General features: G+C 50.0%; 2 protein-coding genes across 5 annotated transcripts in view; one reads left to right on the plus strand and one right to left on the minus strand.

Moving 5' to 3' along the window:
* The window catches only part of SEMA4G (semaphorin 4G), a 129,819-nt gene that overhangs the window by 94,593 nt on the left and 20,070 nt on the right, over positions 1-15,156 (minus strand). The window lies entirely within an intron of this gene.
* Positions 1,178-14,738, plus strand: MFSD13A (major facilitator superfamily domain containing 13A). 4 transcript variants are annotated; one of them, XM_083866961.1, is made up of 10 exons: positions 1,178-1,229; positions 6,995-7,263; positions 7,712-7,791; positions 8,635-8,781; positions 8,893-9,084; positions 9,939-10,056; positions 11,019-11,115; positions 11,860-12,031; positions 12,586-12,779; positions 12,949-14,738. In XM_083866961.1, exons 2-10 carry the CDS (start codon positions 7,099-7,101, stop codon positions 13,200-13,202), a joined length of 1,419 nt encoding a protein of 472 aa, XP_083723087.1. In that variant the 5' UTR covers positions 1,178-1,229; positions 6,995-7,098; the 3' UTR covers positions 13,203-14,738. The 4 variants fall into 4 exon arrangements, with proteins under 4 accessions (XP_083723087.1, XP_083723084.1, XP_083723085.1 ...); XM_083866958.1 differs by having other exon boundaries at positions 8,635-9,084; XM_083866959.1 differs by having other exon boundaries at positions 1,225-1,333; positions 8,635-9,084.

Genomic DNA, 15,156 nt, shown 5'->3' on the forward strand with positions numbered 1-15,156 from the left:
AGTGCCTTATGCCTTGCTATTACTATGCAGGTAATCTCAATAGCTGAAGCTAAATGCCTACAAATCACTCTTTAATTACAAACCTTGTTTATTACGGTTAGTTGTCTGGCTTCTAGGAATTTATAAAAATGACCTGCTTAAGAAGCTACTAGTAAGTCTAATGTGCAAAAACATTGGAAAGTAATAGGGTGCAATAATAGCTTTCTGGACATAGCAATTGGCTTTTGCCTCAACTTTTCATCGTGAAATTTCCCCTGGTGAAATTTGAGAACAGCTGAATGGAAGCGACCTGTTGCAGTGAGAGACAGAGGGTGATGCATATGCTGAACAGAGGAGTTGCTTCTTTGAGAGAAAGGCTCACAGAGAGATCTTAAAAGATAATGGACAACGATAGTCCCTATTTTCTGAAATACACAGGATGAATGGAAATTAATCATGGGAGAGAAGTTTAAGTTGCTGATTACTAAGGCCAGAGACAGGATATTTGCTGGATTAGCGCTCCACCTGCCCAAGCAGCCATGTGTATCTATTGTTTTTTCCACTACGTCGTTCTGCAGCTTGGCACAGGCTCTTTGGAGAAGAGGAGGCTCGGGGGGATGTCATGGCTCTTCACAAACCCTGACAGGAGATTGTGATGAGGCGGAGGCTGGTGTCTCCTACCCTGCCTACAGTGAGAGGGACAGAGGAAATGGCCTCAGGCTGGGATTGTGGAGATTCAGATTCAATATCAGGTGATTTTTCCCCACTGTTCGAATGATCAGGCATTAGAATTGGTTGCCCAGGCGGTGGAGTTGCCATCGCTGGAGGTTTTCAAGTGGCCTCTGGGTCTGACACTGGGTGATGCAATTTAGCGGCTTAGGGGTAACAGTGGTGGTGCTGGGCTGGTGGGTGGACTAGATAAACTTGAAGATCTCGTGCAGTATTGCTGATTCCACGATGACTCCACGATTCCAGGGCTCCAAGCGCTGGCGTCCCCGGCCAGGCCGCGTTTCCATGGCGACAGGCGGACGGACCATAGAGGTGGCGCCGGCCAGAGGGGCCCGTTTGGCTGGGGGCGGGGATATGCAAATCAGGGACCCGGGTGCCCTCACACGCGATGGCTGCTGGGAGGCGCCGGCAGCTTCACTTGCCAGGACGCAAAATGGCGGCGGGGCGGGGCTGGAGGGCGCGTTTGCGCGGTGGCGCCGTCCCACGGCGGAGCGGCGGGGGAGCGCCTGGACCGGACGCAGGTAGGAGGCGCCGGGCGGGCGTTTCTCTTGCCTCACCGCTGGCCCCGGTTTGTCTCCCTGCCTGTAGTGTGGGGGGGTGATGGACCCCTCGTCCGCTCAGTAAGGTGCTTCGGGTTAGGGTGGGAGAGACGCTGCCCCCCAGTGGGGGCGCCTTTGCGTGGAGGGGGCTCCCCCTTCCCTGTAGTGGTAGAGCCCTGGTGGATGCCTCTCTCTGTTATCGTGGATGATCCCACTTTGGGCCGGGGGGTGCCGTCGCTCCCTGGTGTCGCCACTGTCCCTGGTGCCCCTAGACGGGGGGTTCAGTCCTGGAGCCGGTGGGTATCTGCCTCCCGGCAAGGGGACGGGGCTCTGGCATGGCCCTCTTCTCCCGGGATGTGCCGCGGGTCCCGTGTCCCTGTTACGCCTTCCCGTCACCTGGCAGGCTTCAACCCACTGCCACGGAGCCCGCGGGAGAGCCCGCCAGGGCAGGATGGCAATGCCTCTGGAGATGTCTAGGGAAAGATAGCAGTGCCTCCGTCCTCCCTTTCCTCTGCCAGGGCTGCCGGGCCTCCCCTCAGCGTGGGGGCTCCCTGCGGATGGGCACAGGGGATGGCAGCGCTGCTTGGCCGTGTCCAAAGTCGCGGTGTCCCCATCTCCAGCCTGGCTCCACAGGCATCCCTGGCTCCCTGTACTCCTGTCCGGCACCTGGGGCGTCAGCAGCTATACCTGGGGAGCCGGACAGTGGCCTGGGGCCTTGTGGCTGCAGCTGGAGCCCTGCAGAGGGACGTGGCTTTGGGAGGTTGGCGTGGGTGAAGGGATTCCCTGTTCCCGGGAAGATGCCTAGCAGAAACTCCTGGTGGCTGCACTTGGCAGAGTGGTAAGAGTTGCTTCTCACCTGGAGTTTCCTGTTAAGTCTTAACAAAGAACAGGCAGTATGTGTGCAGTAATCCCTTCTTGTGGCTCCTTTGAACCAGCTCTTGGAGCTTGTTTTCAATGACGATTTCAAATTTACTTGTAGTTTTGTAATTTGAGGCCAGAGTTACCTGGCAATGGTTCCCATCCTAGTGCTGTGAGGTCCACTACAGGATTTGCACTTATATTGACAGCAAATGATCAGGAGCAAGTTTTTTAGTACATCTAGCACACTTTGTTTACACTGTAAAACAGTGAGTTCTTTAGACACGGGATGTTGCGTTTTGTTAAGGTAAAAGCCTTGCCAAGCTCCAAGGCTATGAGATCTGCCCAGTTATCTCTATATTAACAAACTTTGTGTTCTTGTTAGGGAATGAGATCTGATTGAACAAGATTGCTGAGCTGGAGCGCAGCTCCATGGAAGCTGCCAGCTGGTTCAAGGTGTTAATTGTCTGTGTGGCAGTTGTGTTTGCCTGTTTGAGCTCAGCAGGAGTGATGGAAGCACAGGATTGCTTGTAATAAGAAGGGTATTACTCGAACTCATGATGCACAGTCCTCAGCGATTGTTGAATTGGTAAACAGTACTGGGAAACACCCTCATAACTTCTTCCAGTCGTGTTTCCATATCTGATCCAGGTGGTTTCAGAGGTTTCATTGCTTCACCCATCAGATGCCAGGCTGCTGGGAGCCTGTTGTTGGGGTGTTTGCTCATATTTCACACAGGACTGTGTTTAGTGTTCTCTCAAGAGTCCTTGTTACTAAGGGATTATCCGAGGGTGTTAGGAGGGTTTCAGGAGAAGTATGGAGCGGAGAAACTGAGAGCCTTGCAGCTGTATTCATCTCTAAAATGATGCACAAGATCAAAGTTTAGTCAGAGGAGCCCAAATTTTATGAAGTGTACATCCCAGAAGGAGCTTTCCTGGGATAGAAATAGGATTTTGAGAGGGGTTTTTTGTTGTTGTTTAAATGGGTGTTCTGTTGGTGTCATTCATTTAAATAGCTCTGTGGAGGGATTTCTCATTTTACTGACAGAGTTCTGCCAGAATCCAGGTACCACCATGGGGTGAGGACCCTCTGAGATGTGTTTGTGTTGTGGAGGTGTCCTGGGGTACCATGTGTGGGAGGGAAGGAGTGTGCAGAACCTGGTCTGTGCTCCCAAAATGGGCTCATAACTGATGGATAACCCCGACCAGACACACGACACTTGCAGGCTCTGGGAGCAATTGATGTGCCCAGCACCAGCTGTTTTGCTGGGACAGGTCACAGGGCATCAGCTCTTTCACAGGTGCAGCTCCAGCTCAGCTTCCCTGTGAATGGAGCTGGACTGCCAGCAGCCCAGTCCTGTCTGGCTGTGACAAATGTCTATAAATAGAGTTTCCTCTCAAGTGATTTTTCCAGCTGCTGGGTGGATTTATTGTGTAGCAGTTGTAGAGATACAGAGCTGGTGTGTTTGGCCGTCTGTTAGTAAGCCCCTCAAAATCCAGAATACACAGCAGAGGCAGTGTAGTGGCAGCTCAAGCCAGCACAGACATATCCTGAAGTATTATTTGGGATATTCCAGCCTGGATTACCCACATAGGGGAGAATGAATGCCAGAGTCGTTCTGATACTGCAGTCAGGTCTGCAGATGGCTGTTTCAGTTGCTGAGTGGCAACTTCAGCACATAAAAATCATCTGGCCCTGCTTAAAAGGCTGGCTTGAGCCAAGATTCACATGTATGGCTCTGCTGCTGGCTCAGTACAAGTGGCTTCAGCTGTGGAAGGCTGGAGCTCAGCCTTGTTGGAAGGCCAGAGCATTGCCGAATCACCACGGGACACAAGGAGTTGTGAATCCAGCTGTGAGCTGGCTAGGAAGTTAGAGCAGATGTGAGCCCCAAGCTGTGGTGTATTCCAGACACAGCTGTATGCCAGCACTCTCAAACAAAAGCACCACTTTCCGGGTAGCCAGTATTCCAACATCCTCCTCAGGAAGATAAGATCTGTGGACGTCACTGGCAGGAGCCAGATGTCAAATACGAAGGAGGAAGTTTCTCAAATAAAGACTCATTGCTTTTTAATTTATGAGCTTGTTGCTTTATGATTGTGTTAAAGGTTCAGCCTGAATAAATGATAGCTATTCCCTCCCGCAGCTCCTTTTCCCATCACTTCTTACAGCCTCATGTTGAAAAGTTCTGACATACTCCGTGAGTAATTCTCCATCCCAAAGAAAAGGTTATGAAAATACCACTGCGGCAGTAACACAGTGCTTTGGGTGTAGAAGTAAAATCTGCTTTTTACAGACAACTGTGATTTGTTTCTTTTTAACTTGCACATTTGCAGATGAGGAGGGAAAAAAATATCTATCAAATGACCTAATGGCTATCCTAGCAAAAGTGACATCACTTGCAAATATCAGCTGGCTGGAGAGGTTGCACATCTGTGAGGGAGTGATGAGGGAGCAGAAAGAAAGGAAGTGGAATTTTATGCTCTTTGAACAGAGCTGTAGCCTTTATGTGACAAAATGAGGTGTCTCTGGAAACTTCAACAGCTGTGGTTTGTGCAACGTTCTCAGTGGAGCACTTTTTGGCTGGGGACAGCATGAAGTGCAGCACTAAGATCAAGGCTTGAGCAGGCTTTTCTTCCACGCAGATTTTGGATAGCAAAGGCAAGTCCAGGATAAGAATCATCCTAGTGGTCTGTATCTCTCCATATCCTGTCCCACAGTGGCAGCAGGAGATGCTGTTTAAGGGGGGAGCACATGAGTCTGGGCACCATTTGTGGCCTTTCCACTTGTCCACCCCCACCCTGCACAGCTGGCTTGGGGCAGCTAGAGAGGATTTCCCTGCCTTGTTCCCTTTAGTAGTTGTTTGTGTACAGCTGTTTTCCATGAATTTGTCTAATCCTTTGAACCTGCTGCCCAGCTCTCTGATATCCTTTGGTAGTGAATATCAGGTGTTTACTACCTGCCAAGTAAAGAAATATTTTTGTGTGCTTTAAGCTGACTTCCTGCTAGTTAGAGTGAGTGTTCCCAGTTCTTGTGTCCTGACAGTTCCATGAGGGAGCCCAGCACTCTGGTGTCTTCATCTACTCTTCAGTTAGCCTTCCACATGAGGCTTTTGGTGAGTCACAGAGGACTTACCTCTGGGACAATTGTCTTAACTCTCCCTTCTTCTTAACCTTTGTCTTTATGCATCATGATTCCTTTCCAACTCTTGACCATACAAAATGAAATTTCCCCTTGAGGCTTGTCTGTCTTTAATTCCATCCATAAAGGTTCATTGTCTGGCTAAATTCCCTTCCAAGCAGTGTCTTCCTTTTTTCTGGCCATGGGTTTTGGCCTGGCAGGGATGTGGAATGGTGTCTGAGCTCCACAAGGACTCTGCAGTTGGATCCAGTTGAGGTCTAGTGCTTTGGCTGGGAGTGGAACCGAGGTACAGTTTCAATCTAGTGATGTAATTGATTGGAACAAATGCTGTCCTGCTTCTTCTGAACTAATTATGAGGAATTCCTTGGCCTAGGCAGAGCAGATGGTTATTTTTGCTTTTTGCCTTTCTAATCTTGCCTAGAAGTGGTCAGACTCATGGCTTCAGGGAAATGCTGAATGGGACTGGCGTTCAGGTTTCATACCCAGACATTTATATTTCTTCTTGATTTCCTGCTTGGCCTTGCTGCGGCTGCTTTTGCAAGCCCAAGAGGCTGATGCGGTGCACAGGTTCCTATTTCTTACGTGTTCAGTCTTATCCCACATTGCAAAGCCTCCACGATGTGTCTGAGTTGGGTGAGTGCAGACCCTGGAGGGCTGAAACGGGAGTGACACACAGCCCTTTATCTTGCTTTTGACAGTCCCATGATAACAACCTTGTTGTCACCCTTCTTGTGTGTGTGCTGTGAACAGGGCTTCTCATGATGACATGGGCTGGAGGAGCTCACTTGTACTGCTTTAAGAAACATTTATGTCTCGACATAAGTGCCTTGTGTTTGCCTTGTGTCTGTACAACATTAGTGTGAGAGAGAGCTCAGCCTGAAAAACACAAGAGAACATTTCTGGCCCCACCTCCTGGCCATGAGTTCCAGTCAGTGCAGGTGTGAGGAGTCTTCCTCTCACACTCAGCCCCTTGTGAACATACAGTGGCTTGTTCTGGTCTAAGGTTGCTGTGTCCACATGTTTTATTTCTGTGTCTATTGCTGTCCAGCCAAAGCATCTTTATTTCAGACTATGGCCCTAAGATTGAGGCCATTCCAAGACAAGCTGGACAACTGCTAAGGGAGTTCTGGTCACTTCTTTGCACGATGGAAGCGTGCCTGCTGCAGTCTAGTTCTGGTCGTGTCTCTTCATGCCACAAAGCAGCAGCACTGCTCGCCATAAATAACTTCTGTCTGAGCCAGCCCAGGTGCTGTCAGCTGTGATTGCCTGGGGAAAGCATTGTGCACATGTGAGATTACATCACAGCTGTTGTCATTTTTATTTGGGTAAAAATTTACATTAGTACCTAAAAATACCAGTAACTAGATGTGTTTTCTGATGGCTGCTTTGTTGTTTGCAGCTATCTAGCTTGATTCCTCCTGTGACCTTGCCTTTAAAGAGCTGGATTAATGGTCTACTTGCTGGATAACAAAGAACATTACAGGGTAAAGGAGAGGGCAGGCTGCTCAGGAGGAGACAGTCATACCCCCAGGAGCCCACAGCCTGGCTTCAGCTTAATGAACAGCTTTAGTACAGCAGACAGCTTCTAGTCTCTTAAATCCCCTCCAATCCACTTTGTAGCAGCTCCTCAAAACAATATGAATTCTGATCTCTGCAGACAAAGATTTACCAATTAACTTGACCACCTTTTACTTCATTTAAGAAAATTAATCTCTTTTCATTCTATTTTATTTATTTTTTCTCTCCTGCAGGAGCAATAATGGATTGGCCCCAACAAAGATGTAGTAGGTGTTGGGAGAAGACATCTCACCTGAAATGGAGGTGATCAAAGGAGCTGAACACTGACTGCACCAACATGGGGCTGCGACTGCTGGCGTGTCTTTTCCATTTGCCCACCGCAGTGATCTACGGGTCCCTGTCGCTCTTTGTTTCCATTTTGCACAACGTGTTCCTCCTGTACTATGTGGACACCTTCGTCTCTGTTTACAAGATTGATAAACTGTCCTTTTGGATAGGAGAGGTTAGTTTTTTTCCATCAGCTTCTTTGCTCTTTAAGTAGGAAACTCTGAAACCAAGCCTGGTCCTTGCTATAAATGTGAAAACTGCTAGTTATAACAGCAGTGTTCCCTTTAGGAGAGGGAGCAAGGGAGCCATCCAAGTGCTAACTTAGGCTTTTCAGTTTTTCACACTTATATAAAAATAGAACAAGCTGGGACAGAAAATGCAGAGACTTAGTTCTTAAGACTGCCTTTCCTCTGGGGAGATCAGGGTGTTTCACAGGCAGTGAAAACCACCAGTCTTAATGCCAGTTGCCCCAAATAGGGGCATCATACAGCAGTGATGGGGCAGGGGAGGTGTGCTGAGACAGTTCCTGCTGGTAGCTCATCATGCCAGCTCAGCACTGCTTTCTTTGGTGACAGAACAGACCTGTCCTGTGGTTTGTTTCACTGTCCTGTTTTCTTTCCTAGACAGTGTTTCTGATCTGGAACAGCCTCAATGACCCTCTGTTTGGTTGGCTGAGTGACCGAGTGTTCCTTAGCACACAGCAGTAAGTGAAGTTCTGCTTCCAGAAGAGTCTGGGAAGTTGTTTAGTCTCTGGGGAAGATGATGTCGAATTGGCAGCTTTAAATGATGGCATGGGAATGGCTTATTGGGCATGGAACTCTTAAATACCTCCTTTTTATGGCATCTTTGAAGTTTAGTGCTCATAAATGTTGTTTCAGTGCTTGACTGCATAGAGAAAGTTACACACACCTATTGGGTGGATGTGACCCTAACCCTAACAGTTGTGAGTTATGCAGAACGTAAAATATGGGCATCTAAAATCTCAAGCTCCTGCTCTAGGAGCAAGCCTCTTAATGGGGTGTTGGAGAGTGTCTGTACATGGCTGGGGAGGCACAAGGGGAAAAGTACAGTTATTTCCACATGGAATGCCTCAGACCAGTTGTTCCCAAACGCTATAGAATGGGAGCTGGGGCAAGATAGCTCTGTATTGTTCATCATTAGCATTTCTCATGTATTTACGTCAACCTTCTAATGAAAATCGTGGTCTGGCTTCCTGCAACTAGTAAAGACTCATGAAAATAATTTATATTGTGCGAAGTGGAGACAGTACAGCACTGTCAGGGAGGAAATGCTCTGGAGAAAAAAAAATCCTTTTTCTTTTTGGCTTTCTTAAACCCATATTGTCAGTGTATTCACTATTAGCTGTGACAGTGTCTGATGTGGGTGGTTGTTACTTAAGCAAAAGCTGTATTTGTGTCTATGCCACTTACATGACTTCTTCAGAGAGGTAGTATGTGTGATCACGCAGGGTTTTGTCCAGGTACCTAATTTTTTTTTTTTTTTTTTTTTTTAAATTTTTTTTTTTTTTTTTTTTTTTCTGTTGCAGGGCAGGAGCAGAGATTTCCTCCCCTGAAGTAGTTCTGAAGAGGCTCAGAGCACTAAGCCACAATGGCCCCCTCTTTGCCATTTCTTTCCTGGCTTTCTGGGTTGCTTGGGCTCATCCTGGTTTGCAGTTCCTCCTTTGCCTTTGCATGTACGACAGCTTTCTCACCATGGTTGACCTCCATCACAATGCCTTGCTTGCAGATCTGGCTGTTTCAGCAAAAGACAGAACTAGCCTCAACTTCTACTGCTCCCTCTTCAGTGCCATAGGCTCCCTGTCTGTCTTCATGTCCTACGCAGTGTGGAACAAGGAGGACTTCTTTTCCTTTCGCATATTTTGTGTCCTGCTGGCCCTTTGCTCCGTTGTTGGTTTCACCCTGTCCACACAGCTGCTCCGCCAGCGGTTTCAGACTGATGGGAAAGCAAAATGGGACCAGGAATCAACCCTGAAAGAGTAAGGGTCACGAATTCTCAGCAGGGACAAAGGACTGGCATAGATGTGCAACAAACTAAATGTCTGAGACAATCCAGGATGAGGCAAAATTTGTTAATTATCTCTGGTTCTTGTCTGTTGATACAGTTTTCAGGATCAGCTGTCACACTGGCTCCTCTGAAAATAGAACAAAACTGTCTTGTGTCAGCCCTAGTCCAAACTGGAGGCAGAGGCCTAACCTGCTGTATGGCCATCCAGTGTTTGGAACATGAAGTGAGTTCAGTTTAGAGCACCCAGTGAGGCCTCTGAGTAACATGTCAGAAGCAGCTTATGAAAGCCTTCTTGCTTGAGCATGAGACCACATTGCTGCCCATGCCCTACAGAGTTGCACAAATGAATGTTACTCACTTCAGCTGCCTGATAGTGGCTGGGCTGTTGGTAGGCCACACCAAACTGATTTTCCCTCTTCAGCTCCTTCCTCAGGCTGCCTCACTTGTCATCCCTTGTTATGAGCTGCCAGCATTATGCTGTAGTAGCAGCAGATCCCGATGAGATGTGCCAGGTGAGCTAACTGCAGGGACCTGGAAGACAAGCATATGTGTAGTGGAATGGCTGATAAGAGGAAAATGCATTTCTGGACAGAAATGTGAATTTTTCTGTTAAGGTGCCATGTATTCTTTGGGAGACCTGTTGTCTGTGCTTCTGACTGGCAATAAGCAATCATTGTTGTAGACTCCACTGTTTTAATTGGTCCAGGAAGACAAAAGGTTGGGATGGGACCTGAGAGACAGCTTTGCATCTACATGGGGAGAGCTGGGGACTCTCTCTTGGTGTGAGAGATTTATGGTTACTTTTTATCCCTCCTTTTTCTTTAGGCTGTACATTGAGAAGCTCTCCGTCCCCCAGGAGAAGAGGATCACCCTGGCAGAGTATCTCCAGCAGCTCTCCCGGCATCGCAACTTCCTCTGGTTTGTCTGCATGAATCTCATCCAGGTAGGCACAGAAGTGACACGCTGCGTTTTGGAGGATGAGCGCTGGCTCTGGCTGTTTGAGATGGGTGATTCAGCAGTATGTGAGTTCCCCAGGAAGGGCAGAGATGTTTCCAGCACCCACTTGCTTCTGGAGCCTCCTGCACATGCTGGCTGGTTCAGCAGCTGGTAGCCACTCTCCCTGCTTGTGACTAAGGATACTTCCTGAGCAAGCTGTGGGGTGCTCCTTCCTCTCTCTGCAGCGTAGGCTGGGTTATGGAGACTGAACTGAGCTCTGTGCAGCCCATATGGGGTGCAGAAGCACAGGGCCTGGCTCACAGAGGGGATGAGTTCACAAGTGCTGTTTGCTGGCGTGGCTGTCAGCATAGTCTCCTTTCCCTTTCCGTTTTCCTGAGGCTCACATCACTGTTTTTGCTGTCCAGCTGGATCCATCTCCCAGCTGGCTTTTACCACTTCTGTTCTTCATCCTCTTCAGTGATGACTACCAAATGCCGGCAGCCTGCCCAGCTTTGTGTGCTGCAGTCATGGCTCCCTGGGGATCCCTCAGTTCCCCTCAGGCAGGCTCTTGATGCTGGTCTGCATCTTTGTGTTCAAGCCTCACTACCTTACCAATGTCCTCCTGCCCGCTGCCTCCTCCCTCCTGCCATGCCGCTGTCTCCCCCAAAGCCTCTTGGTCACTGCTGGCCCTGTCTACCCCAGCAACTCTGTGCTGTACAGCCGGGCAGTAGGGGTGACTTTGGGCACACAGTGGGCATGGCTGATGGCATTGCAGCTCTGCAATCTCAGCCAGTAGTGTTGGAAATGCCACAGCCAAGGTCTTGCTCTGCTGAAGTACTTCAGGCCTATCCTGCATGATCCTTTGGCATGGGGCTCCTAGGACAACAGAGCTCAGAGAGCTGTTAGCTTCTTCTGTTCTTTCTCACTGCTGTTCCTGCTGACCAGCTCATCTGCATGCTGCCTTCACAGGTTTTTCACTGCCATTTTAACAGCAACTTCTTCCCTCTGTTCCTGGAGCATCTGCTGTCAGACCAGATCTCTATCTCTACTGGATCCTTTCTGCTTGGTGAGTTTCAGGTGGGACTGAAGGGAGTAGCCGAGTTACACAGGACCTGGCCCAAGACTGGGTTTCCTCTTCCCAGACTCTGTCTGGGGAGAGCTGTGCTTACCTGCAGGACTCTGGGCTGTAAGATTCACACATGCACGCACCCCACGTGTTTCCCTGGGACCTCTTGAGTTGTCCTTCCTGGGCACAGAAGTAACTTGCAGCCTTTTCTAGTAAGGACAAGCCTCGTGCGCTGGACACCAGACTCCAGAGAGGTATTGCTCTGAGCAAGAGAGGCTGTGCTAGGATTCTCTGAGCACTAGGATGCAGCAGAGAACACAACCCTGAATTTTGTCTATTTCCTTCTGCAGCATATGGACTTCCATGCTGCCACATGTGGGCATTGGCCCTAGAGTTATTCTGGGAGGGTTCTGTGCAGGCCAGGTCTGGTCAGGCAGTCCTGTCTCTCATTTCTGCTCCAGGGCTGAGTTGCAGCCTCTGCATGACACTGGGCAAGTCTTTTCTTCTTTCATGTCCATGAGGTTGATGGAAGAAGGTCTCCCTCTGTAGGAAAGTGTGTGCTGTGCCACAAAGCCATGGAATAAATCTGCTGCAGCCTTCTGTATATGCAGGGGGGCTACTCTGTATTGTCCTGCTGGCAATAGCCAACCATGCTGTCTCTCTTGGTATCATGTCTGATCTGTCACCAGGGCATGGTGGAAAGTGAAATCCCATCAACCTGTTTGTGCCTCTGTGTCTGCTCAGGTGTTTCCTACATTGCCCCCCATCTCAACAACCTCTACTTCCTGTCACTCTGCCGCCGCTGTGGGGTTTACGCTGTGGTGCGAGGACTCTTCTTCCTGAAGCTGGCTCTGAGTGTTGTCATGCTCCTGGCAGGACCTGATCAGGTGTATCTGCTCTGCATCTTCATTGCCAGGTAGGCAAGCACAGTCATTTCCCCTGCCCTCTGCCTCCTGGGAAACAAAATGAATTGTCCTTGTTTTAAGAAGAGGAGTGGAAGGCAGAGAACAAGGGGGCATGATCATACATAAGCCATGTGGTTTCCAGCTCTGACAGCACATGGGACAGGTCACTGCAGAATCCACAGGCTGTTTTGCTGCAGAGTGAGGGAGGCAGTGATGTTCAGGTCACAGACCAGCAGGGCTGGTAGCAGCCTGCACCTGCCTTTGCCAGCTGCTGAGAGCTTCTCTCCTCCGCAGCCCTTGGTGTGTGCTGCAGGTGCCTGTGAGCCACAGGCTCGATGTGTCCTGTCCCCAGGCCTGTCTGTGTGGCAGGTCAGGACTGATCTGAGGTGTCACTGCATGGTACAAAGTCTTATTGATAGTGTTCCTCTCCTGTAACCAGGGCTTCTGAAATTCTTATTTCAAGTGTGGTGAAACCTTTTTCACCCTTGCCATTTTTTCTGATCTGCCACATTTTCCTGTCATTTCTTGAATAGCCCTATTCAATGCTTTGTCTGTTATTCTGCAGCAACCGCGTGTTCACAGAAGGGACCTGTAAGTTACTCAACCTGGTGGTCACTGACTTGGTGGACGAGGACCTAGTCCTGAACCGTAGGAAGCAGGCAGCCTCAGCCCTGCTCTTTGGGATGGTGGCTCTGGTCACCAAGCCAGGCCAGACCTTCGCCCCTCTGATCGGCACCTGGCTGCTTTGTGCATACACAGGTAAGGATGCTCCTGGGGAAGGCATTGGAGCAGGACAGGGCAAACCTCTGAGTTCAGTGTCTGGCACGTTGGGTGCCCTGGGTGGGTGCAGAGGGCACTTCAGTTGCTAACCTGTGGACTAAGGTCCATCGTCACTGCCCCATTCTCACAAACTCTTCTCTGACACCAGGCTATGACATCTTCCAGCGCAATCCCCTGAACAACGTGGTGAGCGCCCAGCCGAAGCTGGAGTCTGTTGCAGCCTTGGAGCCAACTCTTCGCCAGGGCTGCTTTTACCTCCTTGTCTTTGTGCCCATCACATGTGCCCTGCTGCAGCTCTTCACCTGGTCACAGTTCAGCCTGCATGGGAAGCGGCTGCAGATGGTGAAGGCTCAGCGGCAGAGCCTGACACAAGGCCAAGCACCAGAGGTCAAAACAATCTAGGGATGCCTGAGCCCCCAGGATGCTGCTGATTCCAGGCTGGTGCTGGAGGGCAGGCAAAGCAAAGGGCAGGGATGGTGGGCTGAGAGAACCTGATATTCATGGTTCAGGTGTGAAACGCCACGATCCCGGTGTTTACTCATTCCACATGGTGGTCACTGGGGAAGGCAGAGAGGTTCAGCATGTGAGGGGCCTGAGATCACTTCATCTCAGGAGCAAGAACATATTTTTTCCCAGCCTGTCCCAGGGAGCAGAGAGCTCCTTATTCCAGCAAAGGGATGCCGAGTTGCAGGTATTTGAAACAAACACATCTCCAGTGCACTTCTCTGTGCTGGGCATGACTCTGGGGAGCCACAGCCTCTTCAGCTGAGCAGGAAGAGACTGCACAGGGAATCCTTCATCACTAGAGCCTTGCAGTCTCGGGGAGTGGAGTGGGAAGCTCCTGAGGGACCAAGTGACCAAGGGAATGATTGCCAAACAGGAGCAGGGATGAGAGGACCTTGAAGGCCTTTCCCAGTAACTGGTACAACCCTCCCACTTGCACTGCTGTGGTTCTAGGACCAAATCCACTCTTAAGCATTTGTTGTTCCCAGGACACTATCCTGCACAGCCAGGATCTGCTGTGTGTGCTGTTTTATGCTGAGGTTCCCTCCTTGGTGGCCTTGTGGAGGGAGTTGTTGCTGGCCTGGGAAAGGTGGTGGGCTTGAATTAAGTTCAGAGCCTTGAGCTGTATCATTTCACTGGGCATTTCATTGCATGTGTTTATCCCTTCTCTCCCCTCCACAGCCCCTTCTACTCAGTGCTGTCACACAGCTGTACCATGAGCCCCCTCCCATTCTGGGCAACCAACCCCTAATCCAGACACTGGAAGTGCCTCCCTGCCCAGGGCAGTCCCAGGTGACCTGGTGAGGCAGCCTGGCACCCTCCCCTCTTGCAGGAGAGCACAGCCTGGAGGAGACACCAGGTCTTGCTTTTGTGCCTTCATTTCCTCTTTGGAGCCTGACACAGGACTGGGTAGTCATAGGGTTGGGATTTTACCCCTGTGAGGAGCAGATGCCTCAGCTCCTCTGCACTTGAAACAGTTGCCCAAGTTACATCATTTCACCTGACTGCTGAACAGGGATGCAAGAAGAGCAGGTGCTTTGGTCTCCCTGGTTTTGGCTGGGAGCAGATGGACAGGTAATCACCAAGGGGGTCCTGAGGCAAGGGAGTGACTCCTCAGTTGCTGTGATGTGTTTGGGGGCAGGCAGAAGGGATGTGCCAAAGCCTGTGCCTGCCTGCTGCAGGAGGGGGGCTTGGCAGGCAGTGTTCAGAGGCCATTGCATGTTGAGGGATGTTTTTTGCTTAGTGCCAGGTTCCCTCTGGGGTCTCAGCCCACCAATCTGCCATCTTGCCTCAGGACATGGCTGCCTTCTGTCTTGGACCAAGACATTCCTGCCATGAGGCTGCTGTAGTTCTTAATAGTTCAATCATAAGTTATTTGTGGAACTTCTAACCAAGTTTGAGAATGATTCACCATTTCATAAATTAAAGATGATCTTTTTCTGAACTGCTTGATGATTTTCTTCTAGCAAAATGGCTCCAACCTGGCCAGATGGATGCAGTGCTGTGGAGACACAGCTGTGTCTGGGTGGAGACAGGGGACAGCTCCTTCTCCACAAAACTGCACTGACGTGTGGCTGTTTCTGCAGGGTGCAGAGGGGATCACCTGCCTTTGAAGGGAAGGGTCACTTACCCCTGCTGCTTTGGAAGGCCCCGGTTAGGTCTGTCCTACACCAGTGCCTGCTGGGAACAATATGGAACAGTCATAGCACTGGGCACTGTGCCACCTTCCCAGGGCCCACCCAGTGACCACAGCTGTACTCACTGCTCTCTCTGCAAACACCTGGACTGGCATCAGCTCTTCTCACAAGAGCAGTGGCATCACCTTGCTCAGTCCAGGCTGCCCTGTTCCAGC

Source organism: Zosterops lateralis (assembly GCF_965231275.1).
Source record: "Zosterops lateralis genome assembly, chromosome: 8".
In the NCBI taxonomy this organism is placed as follows: domain Eukaryota; kingdom Metazoa; phylum Chordata; class Aves; order Passeriformes; family Zosteropidae; genus Zosterops; species Zosterops lateralis.

Coding starts and splice junctions, on each gene's coding strand:
- MFSD13A (XM_083866958.1), top strand. CDS start 7,099: ATGGGGCTGCGACTGCTGGCGTGTCTTTTCCATTTGCCCACCGCAGTG. Junction 7,264..7,711: donor TGTCCTTTTGGATAGGAGAG/GTTAGTTTTTTT, acceptor TTTCTTTCCTAG/ACAGTGTTTCTGATCTGGAA. Junction 12,780..12,948: donor GCTGCTTTGTGCATACACAG/GTAAGGATGCTC, acceptor CTCTGACACCAG/GCTATGACATCTTCCAGCGC.